Here is a 15,867-nt window from a genome sequence, read left to right as displayed (position 1 = left end):
GCAATCCTGTGATGGCCAAGGTGCATTTTAAGCAAACATTACACCAGTCTTCAGTGTCACATGATCCCCCAGAAATCACTCTAATATGCTGATTTTGTGTTCAAGAAACATTTCTTATTATTAATGTTTAGAGCAGTTATGCTGATTAATACGTTTGTATTTCTTTCATTATGAAATACAACGTTCAAAATATTCAGTTCAAAAATCAATTAAAAAAGTATTCATTTCCTTCAAAAATTTGGATTAAAAAACCTTACAGGCCCCAAACTTTTCAGCAGTGGTGTATTTGATTCTAAGGTACGGAATTTGATAAGAAATATGAGACATAGTGGATACTTTAATGAGACATCCATTCTGAGTTTTCAAAGAGCAACCCCTTGAGCAATACAAATTTCCTCTGGGTGCAAATTAACTACACACACACACACACACACACACACACACACACACACACACACACACATACATCATCTCCATCTCCATGTGGATTCACCAGAGCTGCTTCACACACTCCCACATACACATTCTGATCTCCACTGGTGCAGTGGGATAAAAATGTAATGAAATAATCTGTGTCTATATTAGTTAATTATTCCCAGTTCTCTGGGTGAAACCTGCATACATTTCATTTCCAGAACAGACATACAGAAGATCTGTTACAAAGCTTAGTGAGAATATTATTATTATTAATTATTGATTATATTATTATTATTATTAGTATTACCCTGAACCATTTTTATAATTCTTTTCAGTATTTATTTAACATCATCCACCAGCTTGGGTTTATTTTTTCATTGAGGGCAAATCAGTTTCCTCCAAAAAAGGTAGTTTAGGATTAAATTGCCTTTTGAAACAGGAGCCATAAAATAATACCTCAATAGGCAACATTTTGGAACAGAAGAACACGCTGTCCTTGCTCTGTTGTTGATGTTTTTCTGTGCGTCGTTTTGGACATTGCTTATTATGGCAACATTCACACCTGCTGAGTGAGGCCTTTTAGTTTTTTGCTGTGTGAACCTTTAGTATTTGACCGTATTATATCACACACATGCACTGCTTGCAAATCTAATAAAGTATTATGTCTTTATTTGCAGAATTCTCAAATGGGTTTGTTTACATTACTTTTGCACTGCTCATACTCCTGAGCGCTGATGTCAGGTGTCTTTCCTCTGCCATTAGGAAGGTGTTTTGATTAGTTAAATACCGATTTCTTGTTCTCTGATTCACTCCCTGCTTTTCTTATCTCACAGGTGGCGTGTGGAACCAAAGACAGCCCAGTGCTGGATTCCCGAAGGACAGCTAGAGATCATAGACCCTTGAGGTGAAAGAGGTTGCATGGATCGCTCAAGGACAAAGACTTCTGCCTACCTCTGGTTGGGAGTGGTCTCCGTGGCAGCAACCTTCTTCTGCACAGAGGCGGGTGTCACGCCGAGCCCGTCCCTCTCGAATAACATCACATGCAACAGGGATACAGATCGATGCAAGCCTGGCATTATCTTACCCATTTGGTACCCCGAGGACCCTTCCATGGGTGACAAGATCGCCAGGGTCATTGTGTACTTTGTGGCACTGATCTACATGTTCCTGGGGGTATCGATTATTGCGGATCGCTTCATGGCCGCCATTGAAGTCATCACCTCCCAGGAAAAGGAAATAATCATCAAGCGTCCAAATGGTGAGACGACAACAACGACAATCCGAGTGTGGAACGAGACCGTGTCCAACCTCACACTCATGGCGTTGGGCTCATCTACCCCTGAGATCCTTCTCTCTGTTATCGAGATTTGCGGGCATGAGTTCCACGCCGGCGAACTTGGTCCGTCCACCATCGTAGGCAGTGCCGCCTTCAACATGTTTGTGATCATTGGCCTGTGCGTGTCGGTGATCCCGGAAGGGGAAGTCCGGAAAGTAAAACACTTGCGTGTGTTTTTCGTGACAGCGGCGTGGAGCATATTTGCCTACATCTGGCTCTACATGATCCTGGCTGTGTTCTCGCCCAACGTAGTTCAAGTATGGGAAGGGCTTCTCACCTTGGCATTCTTCCCCATCTGTGTCATTCTAGCTTGGGTGGCTGACCGTCGCTTGCTCTTCTACAAGTTTATGCACAAGAAATATCGCACAGACAAGCACCGAGGCGTCATTATTGAGACGGAGGGTGACCGTTCAAAAGGCATCGAAATGGATGGAAAGATGATGAATTCCCATTTTGTTGATGGAGGAGCTGCTAGTAATTTGATGGGCCTGATTGAGGGCAAGGAGGTGGATGAGTCTCGCAGAGATATGATCCGTATCCTGAAGGACCTGAAGCAGAAACACCCGGAGAAGGAGCTTGACCAGCTGGTGGAGATGGCCAACTACTATGCACTGTCACACCAACAGAAAAGCAGAGCATTTTATCGTATCCAGGCCACAAGGATGATGACTGGCGCTGGGAACATCCTCAAGAAGCATGTGGCCGAGCAGGCCAAATGCAGCACTAGTGTTCAAGAAGTTCACGCAGAAGAACCTGAGGAGTTTGTGTCCCGCATTATGTTCGAGCCTGCCATTTACCAGTGTCTGGAGAACTGTGGAGCCGTTCTGCTTACAATAGTGCGTAAAGGTGGCGACATCGCCAAGACAATCTATGTGGATTATAAAACGGAAGATGGCTCGGCGAACGCCGGTGCGGACTATGAGTTCACCGAGGGCATGGTGGTGTTCAAACCTGGTGAGGTCGTCAAGGAGATCACTGTTGGCATCATCGATGATGACATCTTTGAAGAGGACGAGCATTTCTTTGTGCGGCTCAGTAACGTCCGTGTTCTGGAGACTGAGGATGAGGTGTTGTCGCCCAGTAGCCTTCCGTACCCAAAGGCCTTGATAGGATTCCCTGCTGTTGCCACGGTTACCATCCTCGACGATGACCATGCAGGCATCTTCACCTTTGAAAGCGAGTCCATGCACGTGAGTGAGAGTGTGGGCATCATGGAAGTGAAAGTGCTGCGGACGTCCGGAGCGAGAGGGACGGTCATCATTCCGTTCCGCACAGTGGAGGGACTCGCTAAGGGCGGTGGAGAGGACTTCGAGGACGCGTATGGAGAGCTAGAGTTCAAAAACGATGAGACCTGGTAAATATGCTTTATTTAATTAACATTTATTTATTTTAAGTCCAGACAGTAAAGAAGGTGTGATTTATGTAGCTTAAAATATACAGTGGCCACAAAAAGTACTTGGAGGTTTTTGGATACATTTTGAAATGTCATTGCATTAGATGTCATTGCAAAATGTCAAACCAAGTGTCACCTGCAAACAGATGATGCTAAAGCTAACTAACTTCACCTTTCTGAGCCAATTTGTTAATGGATGTATAAAGTCAAACAGGTGTCCTAGCAGAGAAACCATAGATGTAGTTAATCACATGGACATGATTTGCAAAGACATTCATGGATTTCTAAGTACAATTTGAGTGTCCAAATAGTTTTTGGGGCCACTGTAGGGATGCATGCATGTAGTTGAGGAGTTGGGGTTTTAAGTTTAAGATTCGTGGTGGTTTAGTTTGTCAGATTTGGTCATGTGATGCTGTGTTATAATGGCTGTAATAGAAGGGCTGCTGTTTTTCTATTCTCTCTTTTTTCTAAATCTTTTGTGGCTTCCAGTAAGCGTGGTATGCAATTTAATCCCTTTTACATACATATATTTTGTGTATTTAAGCACACGCAGTCACTCCATAGAGGTGCAGGGAGGGGGTTTGAGATTTCTCTCAGGAATGTTGGTATATAATTAAACTCAGTTCATTCATGTGAGATTTGGAAAGAGATCCAGTAATTCAGTAACACACAGACTGCTGGTCCAGATATGCTGCTGGGTATTAATAGTACAGTAAGAATATTCACAGCATATTCCACATGACACTCCAACCCACCCACGGTCTATATGTAAGAGTATGTGAATAGGTGACACATAATGTATCCATGGACTTTTTGTTTAATTAACATCAAGATTTTTGGTTAGACTTTATATTGATATTTAAGGGAGTATGTATATCTTAGTTTTTGTGTGGCCATTAAGTGTTTCAGCAATTTTAATCCCGTTTTTAGTTTGTAGCAAATTATCCTGAATAAGGAGCAGCTCGATTGAACTGACCACATTTAGACATGAATGGATTATTCCTCCGGTGTTTTAGATAAACACATTTGACCTACTTTTTAATTATAAAAGATTCACAAAAAATTAATTAAAAGATTTATTCAAAATCCACTGGGCTGAAAAATCTCAGGAGGCATAGACAATTTGCTTGTCATTGCAAAGTTGCGTAAAGAACAATGCATCCAAACCGCATGAGTGGTATCATGTATCGAAAGTGACCATTCAGCTAGTGTCGTACAGTAAATAGTGATGAAGGTATCATAACAACACTAGTACACGAATAGCAGGCACCATTCCTCAGTTACATTCGAGCCGATGGACTGCTTGCAGAGAGAAAGTTGAGTAAAGGCATAACCAAGCACCTGCTGTTGCCACAAGCAGGGTTTAAATCACTGACACCCTAACCAGTACGCTAACTAACTAAATTATATGGAGTTATCCAGCCTTCTGTTCTGCTTTAAGAAAGGTCAGCTGTCAGCACATGGTAGATATACACAATTTGTCTCTCAATACAGGCTTCTGGAGTTTTATGTCACTGTGACCCCTCTTTACTGATCTTTAACCCTTTGGAGATAGAGACCAGGAAAGAAAGATATTTAGAGAAAAATATATTCATCAGATGATGCTTGTAACAAACTAAAGCTGACAGAGTAAAGGAAAGAGCTCCACCTCTCCGTCACTTTATACCCATCCCTCTCCATTTTTTCCTGTGTACACTGTCATTGTGTTAAATACAGTGTGTAAGTGTGAGTTTGAGAAAGCGCGAGCATAGTATTTATCTGTGTGTGTGTGTGTGTGTGTGTGTGTGTGTGTGTGTCGGGGATCTCCTTCTCGGCTGGTCCTTGTTATATTCCCATGATGCTGCAGCACGATGCACCAGAATGCACCAGGAACCAATTCTCTCTCTGTCTACTTTTTCTCTCAAGTACTTTCATTTCATACAGTATGAACACAAATTGTGTCTTCCTGGCCCAGTTTTATCAGCTCTGATTTATTATATTACTTTTGTTGTTTGGTAGTAATTCTTTTTGCTTTATTTGAGTTTATTAAAAATTATCTATGATTTAAGTTGTTGTAGTTTATGACTTTCTGTAATTTGAGCCCACATAGTTTAAGTAGATGAAAGGCAAGTTACTTTATGATTAAGTTAGACACTGTAGTTTATGAGTAGCTGTGGTTATAGTCTGGTTGAGTTACTAGTTGTAATTTAGTTTGCTCTAAATATAGTCACTGGGAGTTAAGTATTATACTGTACATACAGTATATTTAAATTCAGATGCAGTTTTGATTGATATTCATAATTCAGATTTTTTTAATATTTAGCAAAGACACATTAAACTGATGAAAAGTGACAGTAAAGACATTTATAATGTTACCAAAGTTTTTAGTATAAAAAGCTGTTCAACGTTTTTTTCATCAAAAAATCTAAATTTCCCCAAAAAATATTAATCAGCACAACAGTTTTCAACATTGATAGTAATAAAAAAATGTTTTTGAGCACTAAATCAGCATGTTTTAATAATTTCTGAAAACAATATGACTGGAATAATGGATGCTGGGATTTTTTTTTTTTTATATAAATGCATAGTCATACACTGGAGATATTTGCTGTGACTACAGTCACTGGAGTTTGTGTTTTAGTAACTTTAATTATTGTGCCTGTAGTTCAGTCAGCATCTGGTAGTATGATGAAAGGAAAGCAACAGTAAAAAGAGGATGTGTATCATTAGCCTTCTCTTCTGATTCTTCATCGTCCTGTTTTTCTGTCTCTTGCCCCTCTTTGGATATTTAAACCTTTTTGTAAATCTGCTGTTATAGCAGAGCTCCACTGTGTAGTGAATCATTTAGAAAAGTAAACATTACTCATCTATTATGATGAATTAATAGGTGCTTCTAGTGAATATATTAGATTTCTTCAAGAGTAGCTGAGCTATTATGATGTGTAATAAGCTGCTGGCATAAGGTCTTTGTAGGCATGTGGCTCATAGGTAATTGTGTAAAGTTAGAAAGATGTCCAGAACTACATTGCGCTTAATATAATGATTTTTAGTTCTTCCTGTATGCGCTGTATGGAAGCCTGTTTCTGCAACGGAAATTTTTTTTTAGAAAGGAACTGCAATTTTTTTTTAATCTCACAATTCTTTTTTTTAATTTCTTTTTTTTTTTTCTGTATGGAAGTTTGTTTCTTGTAATGTATAAATTATTAGGAGAGGAGTTGGATTTGTGAGATATAAGCTAGCAGTTGTAAGGAAAAAGTCAGAATTGTGAGATAAAAAGTCGCAACTGCCCCTTTTCAGTTTTTTATTCTGTGGTGGAAACAAATTAAGAATTGCGAGATGTAAACTAAGAATTCTGAGATTTGTAGAAACTCTGAGTTTATATTTTAGCAGTTCTGTGTTTATGTCTTGCAATTATGACTTTTTCATTGAATTATGACTAATTCAATGTGGTATGTGTTATGGCATTATTTTAAAACTGTCTGTATCTTCTACACGTACTGCAACTTTTATTTATTACCTCGAAGCCGTCTGACACAGTTGAGAGAAACACATGCAAGGATCTAGGATTATATAGAGGAACTGTGCTTGTGTCTGTGTGAATTTGAGTTCACTCGAGTTATACTACATTTACTCCAGACATCAGCTTGAACATCTTAGTGACTCCTGTGATTGGAAAACTCCCTGGTGACGTGGAGTGGGAGAGCGGACAAGGAGAGCTGCTTGAATAATGGATTGAACAGCAAAGGGGATGAATATAAGATGTAAATTATAAATAATTTTGGATTTCAAGGAATGGTTCATCCAAAAAGTAAAACTTCTGTCATTATTTACCCACTCAAATCCATCTGATGTTCCTTTTCCAGGTTTGTGTGAGGAACAGACTGAAATGTATCACTATTTTTATCAGTATTTGCAATACTGACCTTTGATTATACTTGGTTAAAGAAGATAAGTGATAGTGTCCATGCCTAATGTTGAATTATGTATTAAGTACTATTCTGGCCAGGAGGAACTGCATGGTGGCATGCCGTTTGTGTATGTGTTTGACTTTCCTTGAGGCTCCAGTTTAATATGTAGGAGTGTAACTTGAAAACTTTGCTCATCTCTCTCTCTCTCGAGCCCTATCGGACAGGACTAGTTTTCCCTGAGGGGCTCGGGTAAATTTGTGTTTCGCAGATGTACTTACTGATTTTAATCCTGTCAAAACGCATCTGTGTATTTCTCACACAACCTTGGTAACGAGTTAATTACTTGCTGTTTTTTAACTCGGGGATCCTCTGAGAAATGTAATTCCATCACAGGAATGCCACTGATTGAGGATTATACTGAGATTGTTTCTTTCACTACACGTCTTGTTTATTTTGACACTAACTGTTTCTGTAAAGCTAGATTTCTGTTACTATGAATTTAGACCCTTTTTTAAATACTGTTTCAGTCATTCTGTTTAAAAAAATCATATTTAATCCAGTGTCACTTGCCCTTTCTTTTTAATTATTTGTAAAATTGACTAGCAATTTTTGATTGAACATTGTTTCTACAGCAGATTTTGTATATTCAAATGATGGTTAAGTACTTATCTAACTAAAAAAGTACATTAAATCATGGAGAGTCTGAGCACAGACTCCTTAGAAGAGAAAATCATTTATCCTCAAAGTAATTTGTTTCTTCTCTATATAATATTTCTTTTTGAATATATTTTAAAATGTTTTAAAAAGTAAAGCTGAATTTTCAGCCACCCTTACTTCAGTCTTCAGTGTCACATAATTCTTCAGAAATCATTCTAATATTCTGATTTGGTGCTTAAGAAACATTTCTTATTATTATCAGTGTTGGAAACTGTGGTACATTTTTCTTCTTTTATAAATTAACATTTTGAAAAAAACGTAGAAATTAAATCTTTTGTAACAATGTAAATGTCTTTACTGTCAATTATGATCAATTTAATGCACCCTTGCTAAATAAAAGTATTAATTTCTTATAAAAAAAAACATACTGACCCCAAACATTTGACATGTAGTGCTGTAAGCTTTGTAAGCTTTAACCTATCACAGTGAGGACTTCAAGACTGAAGGATGCGGCACACATTCATCAACAAGTTTCACTGAGTTTCTGACCACTGAGCTGTTATAATTAACAAACACAGAAAGAGACGGAGGAGCCCTTTGGAACTCCTTTTGTAATCTAAAAGACAGTTCAACTGAACACCGGCAGTAACATTACAGACAGGGATCGATCAATGAAATGATTACAGCACTCTCCACCGTGAATCAGAATCCCATCTGAGAGTGTCTCTCCAGCCATTTTCCACGGAGGAATAGCTGATTAAGGACATGCTTAAATAACAAACACCGTGGCTACAGTGTGAATCATTGCGTGGGTCAAACCAGTGGCGTACTGAAACATTTCCCTGGGTACCGTGTTGTGATCTAAGGATTCAATCTCAGCAGCATAAATCTCAATTTAAAAGTTTGGTAGGTACGATTTTTTTATGTTTTTGAAAGAAGTCTCTTATACTTGCCAAGGCTTCATTTATTTGATCTAAAATACAGTAAAAACAGTAAAAAGTCTACAGTGTCACATGATCTTTCAGAAATCATTCTAATATACTAATATAATAAACATTTCTTATTACCATCAATGTGGAAAACAATTGTGCTGCTTAAAGGGATACTCCACCCCAAAATGAAAATTCTGTCATTATTCACTTACACCCATGTTGTTCCAAACCCGTAAAATCTTCGCTCGTCTTCAGGAACAAAATTTAAGATATTTTGGATAAAAACAGGGAGGCTTGAGACTGTCCCATAGTCTGCCCAATAAACAATGTCAAGGGCCAGGAAAGTACGAAAAGCATCATCAGAATAGTCCATCTGCCATCAGTGATTGAACCGTAACCTTATGAAGCGACGAGAATACTTTTTGTACACGAAAAAAAATAAAATAATGACTTTATTCAACAATTTCTCTCCTCTGTGTCTCTCCAAATCAGCGTAGCGCGATTTAGGCAATTCTGAGCAGTACGCAGGCGGCTTACTCTCTTCTGTATCAGTCTCAAGCCTCCCTGTTTTCATCCAAAATATCTTAAATTGTGTTCTGAAGACGAACTAAGCTCTTACGGGTTTGGAACGACATGGGTGTAAGTGATTAATGACAAAATTTTCATTTTGGGATTGAGTATCCCTTTAAGATATTTTGGATGAAAACCGGGAGGCCCGTGACTATCCCATAGACTGCCAAGTAAGTAACAGTGTCAAGGTCCATAAAAGGTATGAAAGTCGTCGTCAGAATACTACATCTGCCATCAGACGTGCAATCTGGGTTATATGAAGCGACGGGAACAGTTTTTGTAAGCGACAAAAAACAAAAATAACGACTTTATTCAACAATTCCTTTGTCAACGGTCTCCTCTGTGTCTCTCCATATCACCGTATCCTTGTGGCGCGGATGATACAGAAGCGCATACGCAGCAAAAAAAGTGTTCCTGTTGGTTCATATAACCCAGATTGCACGTCTGATGGCAGATGGAGTATTCTGACGACGACTTTCATACCTTTTTTGGACCTTGACACTGTTATTTACTTGGCAGTCTATGGGACAGTCACAGGCCTCCCGGTTTTTATCCAAAATATCTTAAATTGTGTTCCGAATACGAACGGAGCTTTTACGGGTTTGGAATGACATGGGTGTAAGTTATTAATGATAAAATTTTCATTTTGGGGTGGAGTATCCCTTTAATATTTTTGAGGAAAATGTGATACATTTTAATTTTCAGCGTTCTTTGATAAATAGAACATAAAAAAAACATAATTTATTTGAAATAGAAACATTATAAATGTTTTTACTGTCACTTTTAATCAGTTTAATGTTTTCTTGCTGAATAAAAGTATTAATCTTTCTGCCCCCTAACTTTCAAATGGTAGTGTATATAAAATAAATAAAAATGTATATATTTTAACTTTAGATATCCTATTAAATTTCTAAGAAAAAAAAGTTGGATGTTGGATATTTTTTAAGTTGCTGTCAGCTTGTATGTGTTTTGAACTGAATCACAGACTATATATATATCATCCTTATAATCGATTTTACCATGTATCACACTGCAGTTCCAGCCACTGGTGAGTAACCATCTTATAAGCTTGACAAAGCCAATTTTTACTTGCATTTGGTACTTAGCAAGTGTTAATATGGACCCTGCCGGTAGGTTGCAGGTTAATCGGAGGGTAATACTCACAGTTGAGTACAGAAGTGGCCCCATCTGAGTCTCAGCGTCACACTAGCAGCCAGCTAAGCATGTTATTAGCGGCACTAGCGCTGACCACCCTGGGGTAGAGGTTCCAGTCTATTGTTAATAGCCGCCAGTGGAGTGTTGCCTGAGGTGAGCTCCAGGAAACAACACTAACAAGAGTAAGTTATCTTATATAGACATTTTCGCACACAAATGTGTGTGTTAGCATACCAATTCGAGAAAGTATCTGGGAAGGCCAAAGTGTGTGTGTGTGTGTGTGTGTGTGTGGGGAGCCAGAGCTTTGCTCCTTTTCAGCTGAAGGAAGCTGTGTCTCCTTGGCAACCACAGAGAACACGAGCTCGCAGGCATGTGCATGTGCACAGTGTGTGTTTGTGTTTGCGTTGAGTCAAATTAGTCTGTGAACATGTATCTCTGGTTGTGTGTGTATTTGCCCATCGTTGCAGACATGCATGCACTCACTCACTCACTCACTCACTCACAAACACACACACACACACACCATTTTCACTGCAGGGTTTATTTTTAGCACGTGCCTCTTATATAATCAGGGTGACACTGGGGAGAACATAGACTCTCTCCCTCTCCTTCCTCCTCATTCTTGATTTGGATATCTCTGTGTGTGTGTGTGTTGTACCCAGATGAGACAGAGGTTTTCTTAGTTGCATATTTCTGGTGCAGTAATGATGCTCAAGAGTGTCTCTGTGCCTGCAGGTCTGAATTACTGAATATAGAGGAAAAGATGCTGCATAAACACAACCAATATGCACAGAACACCTCATAGACAAACAACACTACTCGTACAAAGAGCACGTGGGAGGGAGTGTGTATGCAAGTTTACACTAGTTTTAAAATGAAATCAGTGTTAATCAGCTCAGGGCCTGATGATAGGCCACTTCAGCAGTGTTGTTGTTGTTAACTGAAACTAAAATTGTTAAAATAATTTTCGTTAACTGAAATAAAGCTAAAATAAAATATAAGATTATATGTAAAACGTAAAATTAAAAAGCATAGACGAAAATGAGAATTATTTCCTTAGCAACTAACTAAAATAAAATAAGTTTAAATACTAGTTTTACTTGAATAGAAAGTAATTCACTTAATAAATACTTATTTGCACTTAATATTATATACTTAATAGTATATAAATAATTCTAAAATAACACTGCTTCATAGCACTTTGCATTCAAACACACTTTCTTAGACCTGGCCATTTGACAGTAAATCAGTGTGACACTGGCATAGTACTTTTAAATTTTTTAAAGAAGTATGTAGTATACTTGGTTGTATGTAGTATGTACTGTAGCTGTATGTGTATTTAGTAACTTTGTTTGTACACTGCACATTTTAATCTGGGTATTCTGTTTGGCTTTTTTGTCCTCATTTGTAAGTCACTTTGGATAAAAGCGTCTGCTAAATAATTAAATATAAATATATTATACAGGGTAATCTGGGAGTTCCATGCAAATGAGTCACATCCCAAGCACTCAGCATGACCTTTCATTTTCAGTGTAACAAATGAACCGGAAGCAACAGTAAATGTCATTTTACATGCATGCAAAACATGCTTTTTGACTCATAAATTTTTGATTAATTGGTTGGACTGGCAAAAGTTAACATTTTTACATAATACTGGATGAAAAAAAGCAAAAATTACTATATATAAACACCATAGTCTCATCTTTTTTCAACCCTTTTCCCCACTCTCTCTTCCTTCTTCATCCATTTAGTTTTTTCTCTTTTTTATCCTCCTACCTTCTTCGTTCTCATCATCTGTAGATCTGCTAACCTGATTTTAACCTCCACTATACATGAACACATAATTTTTTGCTGATTAACCGGTTCAGGTGTGTTTGATTAGAGATGCCACTAAACTCTGAAATATCTCAGGTTTCGATTTGTACGAATAAATTAATTAGGAAATCTGAACACAGAATGTCCCACTGCTTATTGTTGGCACAGCTGTTCAGGAAACAAATTCTCATTAATGTGAGCAAAATTTTATTATTTGCCGCTGTATCACGCTTGGTTAGGACACGGTGTAAAGCTGTGCTCAGACAGGGAGTAAAATATTTTTTGTAATGGTGTATGTGATTGAAGTCCATGTTTTTTAATCTGAAAAGCAATAAAAAATCATACGAATTATAAAATTTGCCAATATACACCTTATCTTCTGTATAAGTGGTTTGTATGATTAAAATGTTTTAGTCTAAAAAGACAAGTCAGACTTCAAGTTGTTTTTTTGTTTTTTTTGTCTTTCAGGAAACCGCATGACTGTAACGCCAAGCTTAACTATTACAGCTGTGTCTGAATTCATTTATTTCCACTCACATGTGGCATTCACTATGTATTATTGGCGATTGAGTGAATGAGTAAGTGGTCCTGAACGCAGGATATGCATGAATGAAAATGCATTTTCCTCACGCAATCCACACCATGTCAGGATGAATGGACTTAAATGTTTTTCATCTTTTCTTTCCACTATAACTATTACTATATTGTCTCTTGCCATTGTGCTGTCTTTATCCAAGGTAAATATACTGGATATTGACTACACAGTTTGCTTCAGTTTGCAAAATGAGTGTATGAAATGAGTGCAGAAGGTTTGGGGCAGTGTGAACAAAGCATTTGAGATCAAAGCACCATTCTCTAATATTTGTAGAACAAATACCATTAGTAGTCAAGTCTACTAAGAAATAAAATGGTTGTGTGTTTTGTCAGTGCAACAAAATGACCCTGGCTGAAGTGGGCAGCTTTAGTGCAGATAGAAATAACAAACGTCAGATATCTTGATTTAATGATGTTGGATTTGAATGGATGTTGTTTGCTCTGGGTTTTGAGGATGGAGTTGACTGGACTGTCTTAAAGAATCACAGATTCTCTATCCAACAGGTTTCTAAAAGAGGGAAGAGCCTGTTGGGCAATGTGAATATGTGGGCAGTGGGAATGTGTGTGTGTTGTTGTTGTTTTATGATGATGCCGTGAGGAGCAGAAGGAGTTGGGGAATGGATTGGAGATTGATGAACGTGATATCTAAAAGCATGTAAAATAGTGGCGGCGTATTGTGGGTGTATTCAACAAATATGTGCTGAGAACACCAATTCTCTGTCTTGATAGTACTTTATGCTCATTGCTTTCAAAATAATTTTTAAACAACATTGGAACCTAAAACTGTTAAATTCAAATCCACATCTAACATTCTAGTGCTAGTACTGTCTTGGATGGCAGAGTGCCTAGAGTTGTTATGGCAACCAGATACATTCCAAGCAGATTTGCTGATAAATGTTCTAGGTATCGGCAAATCAGCTTGCAATGGCAATGTAACAGTTCTGCAGTGTCATTCTGTTGAGAATCACAAATTATATCAGAGACTGCAGACAGCTGAAACTTGGCAGTATTTATGCTTTTTAGTGCATTTTCAAAGCACTTGGACACACCTTGTGAAACTGGGTTTGTCTCAGGTAAACGGGACGTCTGGTCATCCTAGATCACATTTCGAAATGCACCGGTGCGTGAAAGTGTGTTTCAGGCTTAAGATTCCATTTAATTCCCAGAGTGGGAAAAGAACAGAGGAGGAACATTGTCTTTTCTGATTTCGAGCACATGTGCAAGGTTTAGATAGATTCATTTGTGGTAAGCTTAGGCAGTCTGCCGAGTCACTACAGCTCGGAGCAGGTGGAGGAGCAACTGTAGGGATTTTTTGACTGTACAGGAATAAATCTTGTTTACTCTACATTCTGTACTTTGTAGCATGCACACTCAAACACACACACACACACACACACACACACACACACACACACACACACACACACACACACACACACACACACACACACACACTCACACACACACACACACACACACACACACAAACGTCTTGGCCCAGGCAAATGGGTGTGAGATTGTTAACCAAAGCACATGTGTCATTCCTTTTATGCAGCACTTTATATTTAAAGATATGTATTTCTATACATTCTTTACCAGACTTTGAAATAATTTCTATATATCCTTTATACGTCTGATCAAAATCAGTATACACAGTGGAAAGAAAACTGAATGTCCATCAGAATGGAAATAAAGACCTAGTGAAAATTAATTTTAATATTTGGATTTTTTTCCTGAAACCATATTGATTTCTGTAATTTTCTAAAAAATGGTTGTAATGTAATGTCTTTGAGGATAATGCCATTACCGGACTTTTTTGAAAGGATCTAGAGACCTATATGAATTGAAAACTAGGATGTACGAGAGAAATTTATGCATTTAAATGTGCTTTAATTTTTTCAGAATGACATTTAAGCTCTTTGCAAACCAAATTTCTAACCAAATTTTAAATTACATTATACATTAAACCATTTAGAATAAATTATCAGCAAAAAGCACTGAACATATTATTTTGTAAAAGACGCAAAAAAAAAAATGAAGGTTTACCCTTACTTCACTTAAATGTGCCATTTTGATATAAAATATTTTATAATTATTGGTTAAGCATAAAATGAAACTTCTGCCATTATCTTCTTATACGAAAAGCTATTATAAGGCTTTAAGTGACTTGGAATATAAGTCTAACAGACCTTCTTTATTATACTTAAAATGAAATTAATACTTTTATTCAGCAAATATGCATTAAATTGATGAAAAGTAACAGTAAAAGCTTATATAGTTACAAAAGATTTCTATTTTAAATAAATTATGTTGTTTTGAACTTTTTATTCTTCAAAAAATCCTGGAAAAAATGTTTCACAGTTATCACAAAAATATTAAGCTGCACTACTGTTTTCAACATAATGGATAATATTAAAGAGATACTCCATCCCAAAATGAAAATTTTGTCATTATTCACTTACACCCATGTCGTTCCAAACCTGTAAAAGCTTTGTTCGTCTTCAGGAACAAAATGTAAGATATTTTGGATGAAAACAGGGAGGCTTGAGACTGTCCCATAGACTGCCAAATAAATAAGTGTCAAGGTCCAGGAAAGTATGAAAAGCATCGTCAGAATAGTCCATCTGCCATCAGTGATTCAACCGTAACATTATGAATTGGCGAGAATACTTTTTGTACGAGATCAGTGATTAAATAATGACTTTATTCAACAATTCCTCTCCTCTGTGTCTCTCCAAATCAGCGTAGCGCCATTTTGACAAATCTGACTAGTACGCAAGCGGCTTACGCTCTTCTGTGTCATGGGGGTAAGTGATTAATGACCAAATTTTCATTTTGGGATGGAGTAACCCTTTAAGAAATGTTTCCTGAGTGCCAAATCAGCGTATTAGAATGATTTCTGAAGGATGATGTAACACAGAAGACGAGTAGATTCAGCTAATTGTACCGTTCCTTTATATATGATGGAGACACGAAACTGTACTGCATGTTAGGAATGACCTACAACAGATCACAGACCAAACATGAAGCCCTGTCACAGTTTCTCTTTGCGTGTTGTCTCTCTCTTCACTGTGTAAGAGTGAGTGAGAGTATAATGTGGCCGCTAATGGA

At 37.6% G+C, this 15,867-nt stretch overlaps 1 protein-coding gene across 3 annotated transcripts in view; it reads left to right on the top strand.

Moving 5' to 3' along the window:
- Nucleotides 1-15,867, top strand: part of LOC109056387 (sodium/calcium exchanger 3-like) — a 37,087-nt gene that overhangs the window by 9,159 nt on the left and 12,061 nt on the right. For all 3 annotated transcript variants that reach the window (XM_042769287.1, XM_042769286.1, XM_042769285.1), the window contains exon 2: nt 1,251-3,107. In XM_042769287.1, the coding sequence (XP_042625221.1) occupies nt 1,336-3,107 (1,772 nt within the window). In that variant the 5' untranslated portion in view covers nt 1,251-1,335. The remainder of the gene's footprint in view (nt 1-1,250; nt 3,108-15,867) is intronic.

This window comes from Cyprinus carpio, chromosome A13, assembly GCF_018340385.1.
Source record: "Cyprinus carpio isolate SPL01 chromosome A13, ASM1834038v1, whole genome shotgun sequence".
Classification (NCBI taxonomy): Eukaryota; Metazoa; Chordata; class Actinopteri; order Cypriniformes; family Cyprinidae; genus Cyprinus; species Cyprinus carpio.
The sequence above is the reverse complement of the archived record's forward strand: the minus strand, read 5'-3'. Positions and strand labels throughout refer to the sequence as shown.